Source organism: Tamandua tetradactyla, chromosome 24 (genome assembly GCF_023851605.1).
Source record: "Tamandua tetradactyla isolate mTamTet1 chromosome 24, mTamTet1.pri, whole genome shotgun sequence".
Lineage (NCBI taxonomy): Eukaryota > Metazoa > Chordata > Mammalia > Pilosa > Myrmecophagidae > Tamandua > Tamandua tetradactyla.
In genome coordinates, this window is record NC_135350.1 from 24,517,781 (window position 1) to 24,540,861 (window position 23,081).

Sequence of the window (23,081 nt, forward strand, 5' to 3'; positions counted from 1 at the left end):
TCAGAAGGGAGGTCCAAGCACTAACACCTGTATGACTGGCTGGATTGTAAAGTCTCTTGTTTTCTGTTATTCATGCATTCGTTTTCTCAACATCTGTTGATTACCAGCTATGTTCCAGGAACTTCAGCTGGACACTGGAGATGTAAAGCAAGTTGAGATAATTTCTGGCCTTCTAGTCCTCAGAAGTGTAATAGATACAGTCACTTAAATCAACAGGGTGTTGAGACCAATACCAGCAAGATGAATAATGCCTGGGGGTGACACCCAGGCAGAACTCTTCCATGGAAGGCTTAAGGAAAGCCTCCTAGGGGAAGGGACATTTGACAGACTTTAAGGCATGACTGGGAGTTTTCCAGGTGGATTTGACTAAAACAATTAAAACATGGTATAGAAAGATTTATTCCATTGCTATATTCTAACAGGTTCAGAACAAACTTTGAGATCCACATCAATGGATCTCAAAAAAGTGGAATCACAGCATTCTCCCCACTCTCCTATTACCCAATTAATGAAATAAACCAAATGAAGCTTTTCTTTTCATAAGTGAACATGAACTGAACAGGCTGCTCATGGCTATTGCTTCTCGTTTCATCTGAGGAGGTGGGATCCAGGTGGGAAAAAGGGCTTAGTCCAGGAGGGCTAAGTGTGGCTTTGGGAGCTAAGTTCAGAAAGCTTAGAGTGGTTCTAACTCAACCCTTCTGGGATTTTCTCCTTCTGCCTCCTTCCCTTCCCCTGATCAGTCAATCAGAAACTAGAAACTTGGACTATAGAAACAGTAAGCTCAGTGGTTTTTTTTTTCTTGCTATGGCTTCTTGCTTTTTATTTCACTCAGGTAAATGCAAGCAAGCCCTGGATTGCACTAGATACTAGGGGAGATGCAAAAGAATTCAGTAATTCATTCAAATGCCAGGTACTTGTCAAGGCACTGGGATACAACAGAAAACAAAAAGATCTAGCATTTGCTTTTACAGAGCTTATATTCTAGTTAGGTGAGTCACATAAAATATTTGAAAGTCTATATAAATGTATGTCGGGGGAGAGAAGTGATATGTAAAAACTAATAAACCAGGATAAAGGACATAAAGCATGAAAGGAAGGGGTTTGGGGGAATGTGATCTTTTATATGGGTAGTCAGGGAAGGATTATAGAAGGTATGGTTTCCTGATCTTGAATTGGAGTAGGAGAGAGATGGTGACAAAAGAAAAACATCTACTCTGCAGTTAAAAAATCCTTAATAATAATGATAAAACTAAAAAAACAGCCATTCTACAGTACCCAAATACATACAATGTTTCTGTCTGCAGAAACAAAACTGTGGCTTCTCATATTTGGGCCAAGATAATGCTCAGCAGTAAAATGAAAAAAAGGAGCATTTGAGAAAAGCCAAATGAGGTCCTCCGATCTCGGCCCCAAAAAAGAATGAGAAGCTCTGGCCCCCTTTTCTTTCTGCATCCAATTCATGTCAATAGCATTGGGATCACAATGAAAAATGCCTCTCACAGATATCACAAGTCCCAATTCTTCTCTTGCAGTTGCCACATTGTCTGTGCTCTTTTGTCAATGTGATCCTTTCATGAGAACAGGTCCAGTCATATAAGGAGAAGAGGCTGGTGACAGTTATAAGTCATAATGAAAGCAGCGGCACCTAAATCAAGAGCAACTGGTGTGCACACTTATGGGCTGTGTGAAAACAGTCCTAAAATGACAGATGCTTTGTGAATTTGGGGAGAGCGACCTACCCCCAGAGAAACACCTCCAGCGAGCCCGGCGCCTGCCCTCGACTTGCAGGCTGAGAACAGGGCTTGCTTTCTACTACTGCCATTAGCACCTGCTGGCTTTTGACAACCATTCTAAGCTTCCATTTCTTCTCTGACAAATCAGAATAATTATGCTTTCTTCACAAGGCTCTTTTAAGCACCAAATTAAGGAGTGTTTGTGAGAGGATTACAAAAATGTTAGATATTATTATGCTTTGAAATAGAATATTTTAAATTCTCAAGTGAGATTCCAATGATTGCATCTTTGGGATCAGATACTCTAAAATTTTAAGTTTAAAAAGGCCTAGAACAGTGGTAGAGTGCTTGCCTTCCATGTGGGAGACCCAGGTTCGATTTCCAGACCATGCACCCCCTCCCTAGCAAAAAAAAGGCCTAAAAACAACATTCTGCTGAGAATAAAAATGTCAAAATGGCACTAGTTCAGTAATCATTGACTACAGCTCTAAGCTAAGAGGTGCCATCTTAAATGCTTCCACCTGACAGTGGTGGACAGGGAAACAGGTTAGCCAGCCTAAGGCTCAAAGCAGCTCTCAAATTAGAAAATTTCGCCACTCATGTCTTTGTCATCCTGTTCCATATGCTTAATATGAAAACAGTGCTTTAAATGATGCTCTAGGGAGATGCACCTGGGAAATCCTCTGTCTTTGTGCATTTAACTAGGCATACCCCTGGTATATCTATGCTAGTTTCCTATTGCTGCTGCAGCAAACCGTCATTAAATGTAATGACTTAAAATAACACAAACTTTTATCTTACAGTTCCTGGAGGTCGGGAGTCTGAAATGGGTCTCACAGGTCTAAAATCAATAGGGCCGCTTTCTTTCTGCAAACTCAAGGAGAGCATGTTTCCTTGCCTTTTCTAGCTTCTAGAGGCTTTCCACATTCTCTGGCTTGTGGCCTTCCTTCTCCATCTTCAAAGCCAGCAACAGTGGGCCAAGCCCTCCTCACGTCACCATCCCTCTAGTTCTGACTCTTCCGTCTCCCTGTTTCACCTATAAGGACCCTTGTGATGACAATGGGCCCACCTGGGTAAGCCAGGATGATCTCATCTCAGGGTCAGCTGATTACCAACCTTAATGCCATCTGCAAGCTTAATTTCCCCTTGTCATTAGCATGATATATCCACGGGTTTGGGACAAACATGGGCATCTTCTGGGGGACATTATTCTGCCTGCCACTGTACCACTTCCTGGGAGATAAGCATAGCCACTGGGGTCAATTTGGGGTTACAATGTAGGAATCTATGGCCTTTCTACCTGAGCCTGCAGTGCTGTAACTACTTGATATTATAAAGCCATTGCCTTTCCAAGATGTGTTTCCAAACCCTGTGACCCCTTTAGAGCAGGTATGAAGTCAAACTTGTCTTTGTATCCCTATCACCTGATAGAGTTCCTGACATAATGAAGCTTTAATAAATGAATGAATAGGTAGGTAAGGGTTATATCATGGAAGAGCCTGGAATGAACCAGCCTCCCTGATCCACAACCACCCTAGCCTGGGGTAAGGACTGTACCAGATGTCCAAAATCCCTCCAAAATTTTAGGCATGGTTCTCCAAATCTCCATGGTGGGGGGGGCAAAGTTTATTTCAAAAACCTCTTCTTAAGCTTAACCCAACAAAAGATAGCCTGAGGGAAATGGTACTGAGTAAACTGGGAGAACAGAATTAACTGTAGATGGATAATTAGTTATCAAGACCATCAGTGAGGCTAGACTGAATTGCGGGGTGAAGAAAATGACAAATTAGATATAGAGAGGAAAATGACAAATTATATAGAAGAGAAGGTAACTCCCACTGATAAAAATCTACAGTCCTAAAAGGCAGGTCTTCTTTGCAGACCCTTCTTGACCAAGGAAGGGCCAATATATAGATATCTTGTCATATGATCACTTCTTCTATAGAGCTGTCCCATTCCATTACACAGAGGTAGATTCTCACAGCCATGAAATACCAGAAGGCCCAGGCCCTCCCAACAAATACCTAACCTGGACAGCAATTCTGCAAATTTACTTAGTTCCTTCTCTCAAGAGAAGTCCACTGACTGTTGTTGCTGAAAACCACAGAGCTAACCTGATCACTGAGCTGTTTCCTTATTTGTTGTCGCTTGTTTGTTCAACTTGCCCTTGAATTCTGGGAACCAGAGTTGGTGTCTGTTATTTGCAATCAAAAGAAACTTATCTAATGTAGCCACCAACTCAGACTGGTAATTCCAACCAAATGTCAAAGACACTGCCTCCACTTCATAGGAGAGAAATTCTGGATTAGTGATATTCAGAACAAATTAACTCCAGGACTTGGATGGAAAATTCATATAAAAGACAATAGAAGGCAGAGGGTGAAAGAGGAAAAAGAGGAACCACAGACCTTGGAAACTGTCTGCAAGTTTCACTTCAGTTTCTAAACAATGTGAGGGAGACTTTTGTTTCCTGCCTTTGCCATGAAACCTGGTTTCAGAAATGCTCGGTGGAGGTACATTTTAGAAGCGATTAGAACAGTACTAAAGCTGACATTTCAATTTGGTTTGGCTGGAAAGTAATTTATGGTACACCTACCATGCATACAGCGCAATTAGATTGCATTAAAGGACTCTTTTTATCTTATACTTTAGTGGGAATTCAGGAAAAGAGTAAGAATAGTCTCAAGCCTCAGACATTAGTTTGGTGTCTGAAATAAAGTCGTCACACATAACTCCTTAAAGCGAAACGTTCGTTTAAAATATCTCTTCTATGCACTTAAGCTCATGTTTACCCATCGGTTTCCTCAGCTAGACTGTAAGGGGTTCAAGAGCAAGTACCATACCTGGTTCATCTCTCCATCTGATCAGTAGCTAATAGCACCTAGCTCTTAGGTATCACTTAATACATATTTGTCAAATTAAATTAAATCAAAGTAAGTTCACATTCATCCAGGTTTGATTATTGTCCTCAGGTCCGGAAAATAAGTTTTCAATTTGCTTATGCCTCGTGGATTTCTCTGCTGTCTCCTGCCAATGGGAAGTGTCTCTCTTGAGGTTTATAGGAATACTGAAGACTTTTCCCCTTCCTTCTTTGCTACCGGTTCTGCAAATGGATCTTAACCCATCATAAAATGGTTCTAGTAAAACTACCTTAATTTACATCCTAAGGGGCATTCATATTCAACTTTCAGTCTCACAGGGTAAAACAGACCAAGGTAGGAGAAGAAGATCATTAGCCAGGGCAGGGGAAGATTCTGTTAAAATATCCACATCTAGTCAGACCACTCTTTTTTGAGTTGTCATTTGTTTCACCTTTCAGATGAAGCCACTATAGAATTGGCTTAAAATTTGAAAAGGATATGACAGCCATTTAATAAATATAAATTTAACTGTCCTTAAACTAACTTTTCATGATATACCAAAGAATTTACAGCTCTCACATAGACTATTATGTGAATGAGCTGCCGTAAAAGTGTTTCATTACATAATAAGAATAACTGAGTACTTTATGCCAAAAATCATTTTAAATGCCTAATCTCATTCAATCTTCACAGAAAATTTTTAAGGTATGATCTATTATCATCATCTCAATTTTATAAGAAAATGAAACTGAAACTCAGAGAAGTTACATAACTTGCCTGGGGCACACAGCTGGCAAACAGCAGAGACTGGAGTTGAACCCCAAGCTTGTATCTTTCTTCATTATGCCATACGTTATTCTCAGTCTCAGTGAAGTCACCTAGCAGAAAACTCTCTATGACATCTAAAATCTGTTCTATCTAGTGCAGGCAAGTTATTGCACCCCTACATCAAAATATGAAGAAATGGATTCTTTAGGAGGCAGCTTGAGAACAGAAGATGTGAGTTTTTGCCTTGACATAGCTCCCCAGGCCTCAGTTTCTTAATTTGTAAATGACCCCTTCCAGTTCTGACATTCTGTAAATCTTGTTAATTACACAGGACCAATTAAGGAGGATAAATCATATTGACTGTTAGGAAGCTTAGGAACCAAATGTGTGCCCTGCTTTGTGTAAAAGTACAATATTCATGTGGAATATTTTACTCCTGGTTTCAATTTATCTTTACTTTCCTCATCCTCTTCCTTCACTTTCCCTATTTTAAATCTTATTTTACCTTGTTATATCAATATAGGCTCTTTTATATCCTTTCTGGAGAGGCATGGATGAGATTAGCATATGTACTGTGAGGATGTTTTCTGTTCAAACTTTTGATTTTAAAATTTCCCCTAGTATTTTCCTTAAATGGCAATCATTTAAGTAAAACAAGAGCAGCAATAAATAGGAAGGCAGCTGACATTGATCTGCATCATTTAGAGCAGTGGTTTTTCATCACACACACTGGATAAACTGTCATAGATTTTAAAGTAGAGATACTGAGGGAAAGGACTAAAGTACATATTGTAGTTCTACCTTATTTTGTAAACTTTTTACTATTTTGTCATGGAGGGATTCTTCATATCCAAGCCTATTTAAAGCTACAGTGTAGTGTGGCGATACTGTACTGTAGTGTCATTGTCAGTATAGTTTCAGGGGACAGTGTAATGAATGGAAAGCAGCTATACTTTATAAAGCAGTTTCTGCTTGGACAATTACTCGCTATGTAAACTTGGGTAAGTAACTTCAATTCTCCTAGTGTTGGTTTCCTCATTTGAAAATGCGATCATGTTACACATTATTTTGAATGTTTGAAAAGATTAAATAATTTGATATATACGAAATACCTAACATAGTTAATGTTCCACAAATGTTGGCTTCTTTCCCTTCCTTACCTGCTTTTTCCATTTTCAAACACACCTTATCTACAAACTAGGAAATGAGTTTATTTTTTGGCAGAAATAAGCTAAACAAGTGATTCCTGGTTGTGGTTTGGCAAAGTTGCAAGTTGTCATCAGTTATTTTCAGAAGCATCGCACAGTTCTCAGAATAAAATTATTTTGTACTTAATTGTTTAAAAAAATACACCATCTGGAAAAAATGGCTTGTGTCACGAAATAAAATGTTAATTGTAAAATTATCGAAAGGTTGGGAATCCCCACCTCAAGCCAAAAAGAGAAGTGGAAATTTGGCCTTCAAGAAAGAACCACTGAAAACCAAATTTAATGGGTAAGCACAAAAACGTACAAGACTTGGTTTGTATCCATATTTCCTATGCTAGTTACATACTTAAAGTCACGATACAGTAATTCCCATAATAAATTGCACATGATAATTTAATGTATGAAAGTAATACAATATAAACAAAGGGGAAAGGTAACTTTGTTTGAATAATATAAAGATAAATGCTGTCTACATTTTCAAAACTATATACACAGAAATTTAACTAATTACAAGACAATACGGTAAATTTTAAAATGGACCAAACATATATCCATGCTAGTATAAATATTTCTCAAATTTCCAGGTCTTTTTAAGTTTGGAAGTCAGGTACAGATATGACTATCAGTTTAATATAGAGTCATACTGTTAAAAATGAATAAAAAATAATTCCCTATGTCTAAAAAGCATATTCTGAGTTTAATCAACACTGAGCACACTTCAAATTACATTTTGTCTTTAACTTTGGAAGTTAAAATTAATTGTTAGAAGCCTGTTCATTGCATTGTTACCACAAAAGCTGCAAGACTGGCACTGCCAATCAGATACTCAGAATGAAATGCTGTGAATAATGAAAAGTATTTATTCTTTCAGGTGTTGGGACATAGCAGAGAACAAAACAGACAAGGATCCCTCTTCTCATAGAGTTTACATACTAACGGGCAGAGAAGATTAAACCAAAAAAAAGTAAATTAAGTGGCATGTTTGAAGATAAATGTGCCATTCAGAAAAATAAAGCAAGAAAGTACATTGCGTATCACTAGGAAAAATTGGCTTTTGAGAACCAGAAGTGTCTTGAGTGTTTATAGATGTTAATAATGAGAAATTAAAATGAATACAAACTTCTATGGATATTAAAGAGAGTAAATGCAGATTGTGACAAGGAAAAGGGGGATTATAATAGAATCTTAAAATGAACAGGAGACTTACATCTTGTTTAGGAAATCCTCTTTTTTCAGATTAGGAAACAGAAATACTGAGAATTTAAACGGTAGTAAATAAACTAGATAAGAAAAGAGCAATCTGAAAAGAGTATTCATCGCTTAGGGGAACAATTTTACCTATCCTGAGTACACAGATTTTCTTACAATCTCAAACCCAGTGCTCTGGTTTGCACACTACTGCAGACATTATGTGGAACTATAGAAGGCAAACCTGAAGGTTGTTGGTTACTTGAACATCTACCCCATTGCTCATAGCAATAATGTCCTCCAGGCCAGTAGGTGAGCATAAAAGGCTCTTTAATGAGATCACGCTCTAGGTTCTGCTGGGCGAGGCTAGGCCTGGCTGGGATCTGGGCTGAAATGAACATCAGTCCTTCTTATTCTGGGAAGTTAGAGGTGAAAGCCCTGGCAAGGCCTCCTCCATTGTGCAAACGCTTTCCCTGGTGTTCTTTAATCAAACAGAAACTACGAGAAAAATTTGCCTTTCATCTTATGGTGGACAAGAAATCATCAGCCTGGATGTCTCCTGAGCACTGAGAGCTGATATCTGGAGTCAATTACTACGTGAACAAGAAGAAAAGGCACAATTTAAAAGACAGCATCCAAGTTTGCATTAACCATTCCTCACTGGTTGCATGCTGACTCTGACTTCTGAGCCCCTTCTGGGTTTAAAAGTCACCATGACTTCAGCATATTATCTTGTTTCCCGAGGCCTAAAATTCTCAGAGACGCAAAATTGGAACACTCATCTGTCATGCATTCTGCCCCTTGTTCTCACTCTCAGTGGCACTGCCTTCAACTGGCTGGTACAGATAAGAGGAACATGTCACAGAGTGAGTGGAATCTAACTTGAGAGCTTGAAGCCAGAAGTCAAGTACAAATCTATCTGAATGGGGTCCTGCAGCAGGGATTCAAATAGCAGCAAATTCCCCATTAGATAATGAATAGAACAGAGGAGAGGCAGTAGAGAGGATAAAAGGCTCAGTTTCCTGGGTGTTACTGCAAATAAATAAAATGATTATTTAATAGTAGTTATTATTTTTAGCAACGATATATTGAGAAGAAAACTACTATAGGAGTACAGACTGCAAACTCTCACAAACTCTAATACTTTAATCATAGGCCTTTTTTAGCCAGCTTGATACATTTAGAAGAAAGCTTAACATTGTCCTAAATCTAATAGCAAGGGCCTTTAATTGGGAGCAGTCTTAGGTGATCTTCTTCTCTGGTCCATTGGGTAAGTGCCAGAAAGGTTCAAACTAAAAGCAGTGCATTCACTTGATCTCAATTTTCCTCCCCACTTATTGGTATGCAGAATATAGACTTTTTCCCTAACTTGGAAAAAGTACAGGAAGGGGCACAGAAAATGATCTGAGATTGAACATAGAGTCTAGAGGTAAGTTTAAAGGAATGGCTTTGCTTGGAGAAAAAAAAAGTTGAGGAAAAACAACTACAATAGCTTTGCTGCTTTCAGAATTCTCTCTCTATCTTTGACATTTGACAATCTGATTAGTAAGATTCTTGGAGTAGGTCTATTTGGATCTATTCTATTTGGGGTGTGCTATACTTCTCGGATCTATAATTTTATGTCTTTCATAAGAGATGGGAAATTTTCAGTGATTATTTCCTCCATTCGTCTTTCAACTCCTTTCCTATTCTTTTCTCCTTCTGGGACACCCATAACACATATATTCATATCTTTCATATTGTCATTCAATACCATGAGACCCTGCTCATATTTTTCAAATATTTTTCCCTACCTTTCCTTTTGTGTGTAGGATTTCAGATGGCCAGTCCTCTAGTTCACTAATCCTTTCTCCCACCTCTTCAACCTACTGATGTAGGCCTCCATTGTTTTTTCATCTCTTCAATTGTGACTTTCATTCCTATAAATTATGCAATTTATTTTTTCAAAGTGTCAAGTTCTTCTATATGTTCACCCAATTTCTTCTTTATATCCATCATCTCTTTTGCCATATCTTCCCTCAACTCATTGATTTGATTTTTGATGAGATTTTGTGTGTCTGTTCAAACATCCTGAATTAGTTGTTTCAACTTCTGTATTGAAATGTTGGTTTGTTCCTTTGACCTGGCCATAGCTTCGATTTTCCTAGTATGACTCATTACTTTTGCTGGCATCTAGGCTTTTGATTTCATTAATTAGTTGATTCTGGATGTCATTTTCACTTTTACCTAAGGTTTTGTTGGATGGCTTTGTTCTCTATCTGCTCTTTGGCAAGCAGTTCAACTTATTCTAGACCTCTAGCATAGGTTCTGTTTAACTGATCAGAATTTTTCAGCTCTTGTTTTCAGTTTCTTGCCCAGCCTATATGGAATATTTTCTTTGAGGAGGGTCTCCTCAGATATTATTGATCCCAGTCAGATTTTCCCAGACCAGACAGGGCTATTTCTCAGGAGAAGGGAGTAACCCTCAGTTTTCCCTGAGGGTTGGACTCAGCAGGTTGTCAGATTTCCCTATGAAGCCTCTAGAATATCTGCTCCTCCTATCCTGCCCACAGCTTCCTACCAGTGTAAAGTGATGCGGTGCCTTCAGTTTCAGCAGCCTCTCCCTGCCAGTGGTAGGGTTGGGACAGAGACAGAGGTAGAGGGAGGACTTAGGTTGCTTCTGTTTTCCAGTCCCTGGGGCCTAAATTTCCTGAAGGAAGGTTGTCACTTGAGCTGGGTCTTGCTCCCCTTTTCTTGGGGAAAATATACCCTTTAGGGGATTATTCCCATTCACCTGACTGTTTATTTTGTCTTGAATATGCCTTAATTCCACCCTTGCCTGGAGTAGTGTGGGAGCGTGAGAGTGCTTAGCATTCTATCTAATGAGCTATTAAGAAGGAAAAGAAAAAATGACCAAAAAAAGCCTTTTTAGAGCTGGACTTCAGCTCCCCAGACTTGTCAATCAAGAGCAAGTTGGTACATGGCTCCATGTGTCTTCAGGCTTCATGTGTTCCCTTTCCTTGGCATTTAGCCCTTTTCCAGTATTTTGTGCTGTCCAACTCAAAAAAGCCTCTGTTTTTTGTATTGCTTTGTTTTTTTTTCCATTTTGTTTTGTTTGATTTTCTGTCAACCCCACCCCTTCTCTGCCAAGGTGAAAACTCCTGATTCCTTTAATGCTTCCTCTAGGTTTATTTGTGCTCTGAACCTGTTTTCAGTAGTCAGAATGTGTTAAATTAATTCTGTAATTGGAGCTTGGTTGGGCTAACTTCTTTGCTACTACTAAATTCTGTTTTTTTTCCCCTTGGGGAACCAGGCTGCTGTGCCCATGGGGGAGGGGTGCTGGCCTCCATGACTTGGAAGCTTACAGTTCTGTGTGGGGCCTCAGCTGTTCCCCTGATTCATGACTGGTGTACAATGTGTGTCCAGTCACTGACACACAGTTGTTCCATACAGTTCCTGGCTATTTACTAACTATTCTGGAGGATAATCTAAATTCCACACTCACTATGCCACCACCTTGCCCCATCTCTACAATAGCTTTGAAAGCTATAGTCATCTACTCATTCATTTCTTCATCCACCCAAAGTACCATGCACTATACCTGGACCTGGAGGATATGGGAAAGGACAAAAATAGAAATGGACAAGATATAATCCTTGGCTTCAAAAATCTCTTCTCCATTACCAGTGACTGAGAATTGAACAAATTGAGGGAAGGATTGGACACAAGTGAGAAATAAATCTGAAGAGAAGGAAGTCAAGAAATTGAAAAATTTTGCCAAAGCCAAAACAGCAATGGAAATAAGTACATCACCACCTGCCCTTTGTTTAGAGGAACTACAGCTGGTTAAATGGTGAAATGATTTTTAGAGCTGATTGGGAGAATTTCTCCCAGACAAAAAGACTACATCTTTAATTTTGTAGTTTGGAATATCCTAGTATATACTTTCCATGGTGAGTATAAAATAATGCAATTACTTTGTGGTTTCCATTGTGCATTCCATCTGTGCTTGACACTATGATTCATTGCAAGGTCTATCCAGGCCACAGGAATGGCAGAAAAAAACAGAAGCCAGTGGTGCCACCTCTTCCTACCACATAGAAATGACAAAAAAAGCCCACTGACCATGTTTATGAAGAAAACCAATATATCGAAATTCATGGTAAGTATCTGTGTGAATAAGTCTTGATTTTCTCTTTTTTCACAGGTTCTTGGAACTTCCCAGCTTTCTGAACTGAGATTTATCATCTTTCAAAACAAACAAATTGTCATTCTGCATCAAGTATAAAACAGATCCTTTACTTAATTTGTTTAAATAATATAAACAGACATGTTGGATAATTTAAGTACCAGGATAGTGTTTTGTTTTTAGCTTGAATTTTCTCTAACCACTCAAATAAGAAATTTTAAAGTAGTCCTGCAATAATTAGCTCCAGTTTAAATACTTACAAGAAATCAAGACAAAAGAAATAGGTGAACAGTCTCTAGTCAATATTTTCAATATTCAGTGATCTCTGTGGAAGGTTAAGTGTGAATTTTAGTTTTATAATGCTCAAAATTGTCCTCTATGGATCTAAAGGGTATGTCACCTACATGCAAGCTACAATAACAAAAATTATGAGAAATCAAAAAGTTGGTTTTGTCTTTGTTCTTTCTGTGGGTGTATATATTTTTTATAAATAAAATTTACAAAAATACACATACATGCGCCATTTTAATAGGCCATTTTAAATAAATTGTTCATGTGAATTAAAAACATTAATTCCCCTCCATAATCCATCAGTTAACTAGCACAGTCTGAGAAAATATCTACTTTGTACAAAACACTTTGTTTTCTCCTAAAGATAATGATGAAATACTTAAGGATATACACACATACGGTTTATTAATGTAGCAAATTGAACAGCAACAGGAAATAATTGTCTCTAAACATATCAAATTATGCATCATATGTACAACATCCAACAGAAGTGACAACTATGAAATTCTTTAACAGAAATCTGTCTTGTCCCACCTCCATCCCGAAACAATTTCTCATAGGTTAATTATCCATTCATAGTTTACCTGTTTCACTTCCAATCAAAGGCTGGTTTGCAAAATGCTTGACAAAATCCTTCAAAGATGAGAATTCATTAAAGCCAAATTTAAATGAATATCCAGTATATTCAACATGAAAGTGTTTGACAGAATCTTTGGCTCTGAAAGGGAAAAAGATGTATTTAATGTTATTTAACAAAATCTTTTTGAAGGGAAATATTATCTTGGATATTAACAACATATTAGCCCTTCCAAAACTGAGAATTATGATGTAATCATTAAAATCATTGGCATTGGGCAGTGCAATAGTGGCTCAGTGGCAGAATTCCTGCCTGCCATACCGGAGACCCGGGTTCGATTCCCGGTGTCTGCCCATGCAAAAAAAAAAAAGAATCATTGGCATTTAAAAATCCAGTATAACTGGCTTATACTCTGCTTATTTTTTCATGCTAATGGAGGATTAAAGACAATTTTCCCAACTCATTCCCAAGTGCTTTAACGGCAATCAATGACTGACATTTTAACTTTTTTGCATAGATGTGTTATATATATATATATATATATATATATATAATAGGTGGTATATAAAGAATAGGTGGTATATATATATATATATATATATACCTATTCTCATGGAACTTATGCTCTAATTGTTCAAATGAGACATATATAGGTAAAATGTTAATTAACATTCTTCTATCCAGTAATTCCACAAATTTGATTGGCATTTTGGGAGGAACCATGCGATAAAATATCTATATCCTAAGCATTGTTGAATTTTAACATTTGCTCATCAGAGGAAGCTCAGATCCCAGCTTCAACCAAAAACAGAATTCATCTTTGATTAATAATTTTTCTATCAATGTAATTTAGAAAATTTATAAACACAATATAGGAGGGTGGCATGAAAAATGTTAATGAATGACTTTTTTTTCTTTATGATTCCTTTATTTACTCCATCAACCTTCCACCTATCTCTCCCATTTCCCTTCAATTAGGCCTGAAGACCTCCACTACACCAGGGAATGGAAGATGTGGCAGGCAGCATTTTAAGATGATCCTCAAGATTCCAGGCTCCTGCTGTACATATTCCTTCTCCCAATTATTCAATCAACAGCTAATCTAGAGGCTGCTAGGAAAGGATTTTGCAAGCATAATTTAGATTGTAAACCAGCTAATCTTAAAATAGAGAGATTATCTTGGTGGGGCTAATCTTATCACATGGGTCTTTTAAAGGCAAAGACTTTTCTCTGGCTGTGGCAGAAGAGGAAGTCAGAGAGACAGGTCTGGCTGGCTTGGAAGAAAGCAACCATCCAAACATCCATGTTGTGAGCTGCCTATAGACCATGTAGCAAGAAACTGCCGGTGGACATAGAAGCTGAAAGCAGCCCCCTGTTCACAGCTAAAAGGAAAAATGAAGACCTCAGTACTACAGAAGCAAGGAAATGAATTCTATCAACATCCAGTTTGAGCTGGGATGAGAATTCTGACAACCACAGCCTCAGCCAGCACTTTCATTTCTGCCTGTTAAGAATTTAAACAGAAAATCTAACCTCATTGTGCCTGGACTTCTGACCACAAAAAATGTGAGATAATCAGTTTGTGTTATTTTAAGCAAATATTTGAGTTATTTGTTATGTAGCATAACACTAATACAGAAGTCCCAAAGTAGAAGAAGCAAATATATTAATTCTTAACTTTTGAGCTCACTGAAACTTATCATCAATTATTTATAAAATTTCTCTTAACCTGCTTTCCCTCCTATGAGATAGAAAGGAGATTTAAAAAAAAAGCCCGCCACCATGCTAGACAGAAAAGATTCAGAAGAAAGGAGAAGGGAGTATAGAGGCTACACTGAGTTTGTGATAGACCACGTGGAGCAGGAAAGAAATGGTAGAATCTTCTTGTAGATGATCACCCTGAGGGACTGAAACACAAAGGGAGCCAGTGACTTTCCTCCAAGGGTATTTGGAGGTCCCAAAAGAATGGTGACCCAATAGTGATTTACAGTTATTGGGTGGATGGTAGAAGGCAATTGCATGGAGCCTCCTTATCCACAGCTGAATCCAGAGGGAATTGTCCAAGAACCAAAGAAAACCTGCTACATGTCAGCAAAAGCCAAAGTGACAGCTGCTGACCTAGTGAGAGATGCCACCTCCCCCTGATAATCACAGAGCAAGATTGGCCTCTCTGGTCTGGGATGCCAACCCTGAAATGACTGGGCAATCCCTGCGTTTGACTGCATTTTCCTGATAGGGACTAGATGAACTTTCTTCTATTGGGAGGAAATTGAGCTTCAAGAAAAAATTTAAGTCCATTTATAGGAAAACAATTATAAATTGCCTTATTGCCAGCTTGACTTTGTGACTATGATAGTTGTACCATTAGAAATCATTTGATATTCTAGAGGAAGCAAGAAGTGGTGCAAAGGGCTCTGGACTGGGTTTCAGGAATTTGGATTCTAATGCTGTTTCTATCACTGATCTTTTGCATGCAAGAACCCAGGTCTCAGGTTCTTTATCAGTAAAACTGAAGGTTTGGATTAAACATTTCATAAAGTCTCCAGCTCTAACATTACTTTTTCCACTGATGGATGGAGCAGTGATGTTTACAGTCTAACCATTCAGATTTTTCTTTTGATGGTGTGTGAAAAGAATCAGGAGAGTTTTGTTATCTTGTGATTTGAGTCTGATGCTAAAGTAAACACCCATATAAATGACAGATGGTGCTATGGTGAATCCATAGTTCTTAAACACCCTACCTTACGGAGAGAGAATACAGCCCGGACCTTTCATTACTGTCCCTTAGAAGGTAGCTTCCATCAGATCCATTTGAAAGAAGAAGAGCTTCTGCTGCATGGCGGGTGAGATTGCCATGGTACCACCTAGGAAGGAAAGGATTGTGCTTTCATTCAGGGCAAAACATGGGGTTACTTCTCCTTTACTGAGTTTATAAGCCGAAAGCCACCAGAAGCATTCAGATATGCCACCCTCCTGATTCTACAAAAATAAGAGCATTCTAAGAACTGCTCTGACCCTTACCCCAGTGCTTAATGATGGATTTTCCCATGACTTCTAACGACTTCCTAGAGCCAGTCATTGTGGGGATTAGGACTGGGACTCTGGAGTCAGTTTGTCTGGGTCCTAATGCAGGTGATAACTTCTTACTAGCTGTCTGACCTTTGGCAAGGCACTTCACCAGTTTGAAATAAGAGCATTCTCTAAAGTAGGATTAGTAATAGTTGTAGACCTATGATGAGTACTGTGTGAGTTAACACATGTAAAGTGCTTGCAACAGTCTGCCAAGAGGTAGGGCTTCTTATGTGTTCGTTGTTATCATTGAGCCAAGATCTACAAAGCCATATCTCGCTATTTATCCTCTGCAATATGATTTTCTTGTTGCTCAAGATAATATTTTCTTTATTACTTTCAATTTAATTCAGATAACAGAAAGCTAGGTACTGAAGATAATTTCAGACCCTGAAGAATTCACAATTCAGGGCAGTGGAGAGGCTGGGGAGACAGACATTATACAAATTAACTAAGTACTATTAAAGAGGTGTGTCCAATGTTCAATAACTTCGAGGAAGAGCCTTACTCTGGGTGCTGAGAGAATATGTTTGCCTGAGGTACACTGGATCCTCTGTGGCATCCCTATACCATGAAATTTTAGTTAGTAATAAAGAGTAAACAAGTGCAAACATGGAATGAAGTTTCTAGATAAGTCTCCAAGCTATCTATTTTCTAAATCTGTATTTCCTGGTGTGTATTTATTTCTTTAGCATATTTCCTATTTTTGGCAAAGATGCTTCCCTTGTATGGAAGATATGTATTTGCTAACGTAATGACATGGAAAAATATTGTGTCATAATAGCCACTGAGTAACTTTCTCACAGGGCAGCTCCATTTGTTGAACTGATTCCCAACCAAGTTCAAAGTTATTTATTTGAAAATGCTTTCAAAAGAGAACTGGAGGAATTGAAAGTGTAGCTATAAAAAATTTCAGGTTCAGCTAAAGCCAACATTCTAATTCTTTTTGATAGATGAAATCTAATACTTTTTGACAATAATTTTAGAGTAAATTTTTCAGCATAAAGTTCAGTTGCATATATCTATATCAGTCATTTGAAACAATATTTGATTCAATGAAATTTCTAAACACCCAAAGTATTTCTTTGGACATTTTCAGTGGGATCTGAAATCTGTGTTTAAAGCATTTACAGAAGTCTTCTGATAATTAATTACAGCTTGATAGCTCTTTTTCACTAAGGATTTTTTTTTTACAATAATCCTTTAAGCAATAACCACATACCATAGTACATAAGAAATACTTTGAGTATGAGGTAAGAAAAATCACGCTGTGCTCTAATTTGAAAAATCCTCACAGTACTGATTTCTGTATAGCAGTTTTGTTTGAGTTGATATTACTTTCTTTTGGATTTTTGCAGAGGTTTGGGCCAGGGCGAGCTAATACACAGTTGCAAGTCAGCCACCTATCTGTCATGGTATCTGCATGCATTGAAGATCCCCATTCTTTGAAAAAGCTTAAATTTCCCCCTTTTAATTTAGTTAAGCAGTCATCTCCTAGTATCCTCTCAATGAGTTTATCTTCCAGGAGAGTGAATAAAGATCCAAATAATATTGTGGGTCATTTGTAGGAAAATGTCCACCTTTAGTAAGGAAGGTCAAAGAGTATGTTCTAGAAAGAACGAAAGGTGAAAAATAAAGGTAGTAGTTTTCCCATAACCAGTCACCCCCATGTCCCATCATTCATTTTATAAATATTTATTTATTAAATTATAAATATGGGCTAAGTATGTGCGTGGTGTTGTGCTAGGCAGGTCAAAGTTTGCAAAAATGGAAAAACTAGGCTGGACTTCAGGAAGCCATTAATCTAGCCAAAAGGACAAGAGATGTTCATTGACACCTACATTCAAGAGCGAGTAAGGTATTTATTTGAAGAGGTTCCAGTAAAAAAGATCAAAATCAAGTTTCTTGAATGATCTGATGTCTGTGTAGGGCTTGAACGAAACTAAGTTATTTGCTTTGTGTTTATTATTTCTCTCTTGATTATAAAACATATGTTGCAAAAATTAAAACATATAATTGTAGAGAAGAGAAATAGAAAGTCTTTCATAGTGAGAGAATATGCATTTTTAAATAAGCTATCTCACTATTAGCAAGAAAAATACTAAGTAAAACAATGAAATGATTTGAGTTTTAGGCACCAAATTAGTTAAAATGGAAAATTCAGATAGTTATCAAGTATTGGAGAAATTCCTTGGCTGTCATCTGTAGGGTTCCTCATTGCTTAATATGCACATCCAATACTTCATTATATAGAATCATATAATGAATGTACAGAACTTAAAAGTTTCTATAATCAGAATTGTGTTTCTAGTTTATTTTATTATTCTGATTACTTGAGGGAAAATCCAGATTTTTAAGGGGTTTGAAACTTGTATAATTTGGAGGCCCTTTTAAGAAAAATATTTAAAGTTAAAAAAATAAGATAAGGAAGAAATATTTGTTTAGAAGGATAAATCACAAAAAATTACAAATTTAAAAAGCTAACAAATATCATAAGCATCACAGCACTGAGAAAAATAATTTGTTTACATTAACTATTTAATGCAAACCTATAATTTTTTCCTCTATTTTTTAATGCATAGTCTTCGATTGTCTTTTTATATAATAACAATTTTGTAGTAAAATTTTTTACAGGGGGACTAGACCAATAATTCAGTCTTATGTCTAGAAGTTTTTAAAAAAAAATTTTTTTGTATGTTTTTTATTAGAGATGTTGTAGGTTTACAAAATAATCATACATAAAATACAGGATTCCCATCCGCTACTCCACCACCAACACCTTGCATTGGTGTGGAACATTTGCTACAACTGATGTTAGCATATTTCTATAATTGTACTATTAAGTCAAGTTCATGGTTTAATTTAGGGCTCACTGTTTGTGTAGTGTAGTTCCATGGGCTTTTTTTTTCAATTATTCTATTATCATATATACAATTTGTGTTGGTTTTAAACTCTTATGGACCCCAGAAAAGCCATGTCCTTTAATCCTCATTCAAAATTGCTGGGTAGGATCTTTTTGATTGTTTCCATGGAGATGTGACCCACCCAATTGTGGGTGTTAAGGTGTTAATTTTTGATTAGATGGTATCCATGGAAATGTGTCTCCACCCATTCAAGGTGGGGTTGCTTATTAGAGTCCTTTAAGAAGGAAGCAATTTGGAAAAAGCTTTAGAGCCACCAGAACCAACAGAGCCCAAGCAGCCAGAGACCTTCGGAGCAGAAGGAAAACGCCCCCAGGGACACCTTATGAAATAAGGAAAGAAAGCTAGCAGACATAGCCATGTGAGCTCCCAGCTGAAAGAGAATCCCTGAACTTCACTATACTTTCCTTTGGAGTTAAGGTATCTTTTCCTTGATGCCTTAATTGGGACATTTCTATGGCCTTACAACTGTAATCTTGCAACTTAATAAATTCCTTTTTTAAAAGCCATTTTCAAACTAATTTCAATTTCAAACTCATACACAATTTAACATTTCCTCTTTTAATTATAGTCATATGTATATTTCATGTTATTACTTATGTTCAAAATATTGTGTTATCATCACCACCATCCATTACCAAAGCATTTCCATAATTCAAAATAGGAACCCTGTACATTTTAAGCCTTAGCTTCCCATTCTCTATCCCTACCCTGTTCCATGGTAACCTATTGTGTTAGTTTAGAAGCTGTTGGAATGCAATATACCAGAACTGGAATGTCTTTTTGAAAGGGGAATTTAATAAGTTACAAGTTTACAGTTCTAAGGAAGTGAAAGTGTGCAAATTAAGGCACCAACAAGAAGTTACCTTCACTTAAGAAAGGGCTGTGGGTCAGGAACAGCTTTGTGAGCTGGGAAGTCCTGTGGCTGGGATCTGCTGTTCCCTTGCTCCTGGGCTCAGTTGCTTTCAGCCTCCGTTCCTGTGGGGGTTCCTCACTTTACTTCTCCAGAGCAGACTTTCATTTCTTGGCTTTCCTTGGCTCTTTCCAGATTCTGGCTTGCTTAACATCTCATGGGAAGGCACAAGGCAACTTCTGCTGGACTCCAAGCATTTCCAAATATCCATGTTTCTGCTCTCTTTCTTGGCTCTGAAGTTCTGTGGCTCTCTGTCAGCTTGGTCATTTCTGGCTCTCTCTCTCTCCAAAATGTTTCTTCCTTTAAAGGATGCCAGTAAACTAATCAAGACCCATTTGGAACGGATGGAGTCACATCTCCATCTAATCAAAAGGTCACACCTGCAACTGGGCATGTCATCCTTTGTGAATATAATATAATTAAATCTTCCCAGACTACAGTATTGAATTATGACTTTTAAAAAATGGCTGCCTCCACAAGATTGACTCAAGATTAAAATATGGCTTTTCCGGGGTACATATTTTTAAACTAGCACACCGATGTTCTAGATTCTGACTCTATGAGCTGGCTTATTCTAATTGCTTCAAATCATTGAGATCATATAATATTTATCCCTCTGTGTCTGGCTTATTTTACTCAACATGATGTCTTCAAGGTTCAACCATGCTGCTGCATGTATCTGGACTTCTTTCTTTTTAGTGGCTTAAATATATTCCATGTGTGTATATAGCACATTTTATTTATCCATTCATCAGTTGATGGACACTTCTGTTATTTCCATCTTTTGGCAATTGTGAATAATGCTGCCATGAACATTGGTGTGCAAATATCTGAGTCCCTGCTTTAAATTTTTTGAGGTGTATACATAGTAGTGGGATTGCTGGGTCATATAGTAGTTCTATATTTAGCTTTCTGAGGAACTGCCTATCTCCCACAGAAGCTGTAGCAGCTTACATTGCCACCAGCAATGAATGAGTGTTCCTATTTCTCCACCTCCTTTCTAACACTTGTTACTTTCTGTTTTTTTTTTAATAGGAGCTATTCTAATGGGTGTGACATGATCATTGTGGGTTTGATTTCCATTTCCCTGAAGACTAATGATGATGTGCATCATTTCATGTGCTTTCTGGCCATTTGTATATCTTCTTTGAAGGATGTCTAACAACTGTTTTGCCTTTTTTTTTTTTAACAATGGCTATTCATTAGCTTACAAGTTTACAATCTAAGACTGTGAAAACTTTCAACTTAAGGCATCAACAGGATAATACCTTCTCTGAATACCTATTACTGGTGACCTTGGTCTCCTCTATCATGTGGGAAAGCACATGACAATGCCCTCTTTCTTCTCTTCCAGATTTCATTACTTCCAGCTTCTGGCTTCAGTAGTTTTCTTTCTTAGCTTCTGCGGATATATACTTGTCTCTCAGCTTCTCTGGTTTTGCCCATTTTTTAACCGGGTTGTCTTTTTGTTAAGTTGAAGAATTTCTTTATATATACTGTATATTAATTTCTTAAAGGTTTCCAAATATTTTCTTCCATGGTGTAGTTGTTTTTTTTTGTTTGTTTTTTGTTTTTTGCAGGCACCAGAAATCAAACCCAGGACTCTAGCATAGCAGGTGAGAACTCTGCCTGCTGAGCCACCATGGCCTGCCCTAAGCTGCCTATTTACTTTCATGATAAAGTTCTTTCAGGAGTAAAATTTTCATTTTGATAAGGTCCATTCATCTATTTTTTCTTTTGTTGCTTGTGCTCTGGGTGTAAATCTAAGAAACCATTGTCTAACACTAGGCCCTGAAGATGAGTCCCTATGTTTTCTTCTTGGAGTTTGATAGTTCTGGCTTTTATATTGGGCCTTTGATCCATTTTGAGTTGACTTTTGTCCCCTGTAACCGTTTTTTACTTAAAGTCTATTTTATCCACTATGAATATAGCCACCCTGCCTCTCTTTTGCTTATTAATTGTATGGTATACTTTTTTCCATTCTTTCATTGTCAACCCACTCATATCTTTGACTCTAAGGAGAGTCTCTTGCAGACAGTATATAGTTGGGTCTTGCTTTTTTTATCCATTCTGCCAATCTCTGCCTTTTCGTTGGAGAGTTTAATCCATTTACATTTAAAGTCATTAATGATAATACAGGTCTTTCTTCTGCAATTTTTGCATTCAGCCTTTATAAGACTTATACCTTTTTTGTCCCTAACTTCTATTAAAGCCTATTTTTATATTTACTTGCGTTCTTATTTTGTACTGTATTAAGTGACTTCTCATTTCTATCTGGATATATTTTTCACCTGTTTTCCTTGTGATTACCACAGGGTTAAAATTTAACATCCTAAGTATAAAGCAATTATATGTGATTTCATGCCACCTTAGCTTTGATAGTGTGTGCTTATACTATTCCTATACTTCTTTGTCCCCCTACAAATTTTTTTGTACTTCTTACCACCTATATCTTTGTACATTGTATGTTCAAACACATAGATTTATCATTACTTTTTATGCATTTGCATTTTAATACCTATAGGAAGTAAGAATTGGAGTTACACCCCAAACAATATAATTCAATAATACTGGTATTATGATTACCCAAATGATTACCTTTACCGGATGTCTTTATTTATGCTGCTTTGAACTACTATCCACTGTTTCATTTCAGTCTGAAGAACTCTCTTTTTCATTGTTTTTAGGGCAGGTTTGATGATGATGTCCTTTCTCAGCTTATGTTTCTCCGAGAATGTTTTAATCTCTCCTTCATTTTTTTTCTTTATTTATTTCACTTTTTATTTTGAAATTATTTCAAACTTATAGGACAGTTGCAAAAATAAAACCAACTCCATGCAGAGAACTCCAGCAAACTCCCAGCCCTACCCTCAGATACCTAGATCCACCAATTTTAATGTTTTACCACCTTTGTTGTACTATTTTTCTATCATCTATCTATCTTCTGAACATTCAAGAGCAGATTGAACACATAATAATCCTTGAACACATAATACTTTCATGAATGTTTCCTATGAACAAGGATATTCACTTATGTAATTTCCTTAAAGCAGTTATCAAGTTCAATAAATTTAATGTTCACATAAAGTCTATTCTAAATTGCAATTTTTTATGTCCCAGTAATGTCCTTTTGAGGCTTTTCCCTTCCCTTGTTAGATCCCATCCTGTAACACATATTGCACTTAGTTGTTGTTATCTCTTTAGTTTCTCTTTCCTTTTTTTTTTTTTAATCCTGGAAATATATATACAACATAAACTTCCCATTTCAGACATTACCAAGCCATTCAATGAGATTAATCACATTTACAATGCTGCAATATCCTTACCACTACCCATTATGAGACCTTTCCCTGCACCCTAAACAGAAAGCTTACATTCATTTTG

At 37.1% G+C, this 23,081-nt stretch overlaps 1 protein-coding gene across 2 annotated transcripts in view; it reads right to left on the reverse strand.

The window, feature by feature from the left end:
• DAPP1 (dual adaptor of phosphotyrosine and 3-phosphoinositides 1) overlaps positions 1-23,081 on the reverse strand; it is a 61,209-nt gene that overhangs the window by 19,739 nt on the left and 18,389 nt on the right. For both annotated transcript variants that reach the window (XM_077142711.1, XM_077142710.1), the window contains exons 2-3: positions 15,536-15,658; positions 12,802-12,935 (exon numbers count right to left, since the gene is read on the reverse strand). In XM_077142711.1, coding sequence (XP_076998826.1) covers positions 12,802-12,935; positions 15,536-15,658 — 257 coding nt within the window. The remainder of the gene's footprint in view (positions 1-12,801; positions 12,936-15,535; positions 15,659-23,081) is intronic.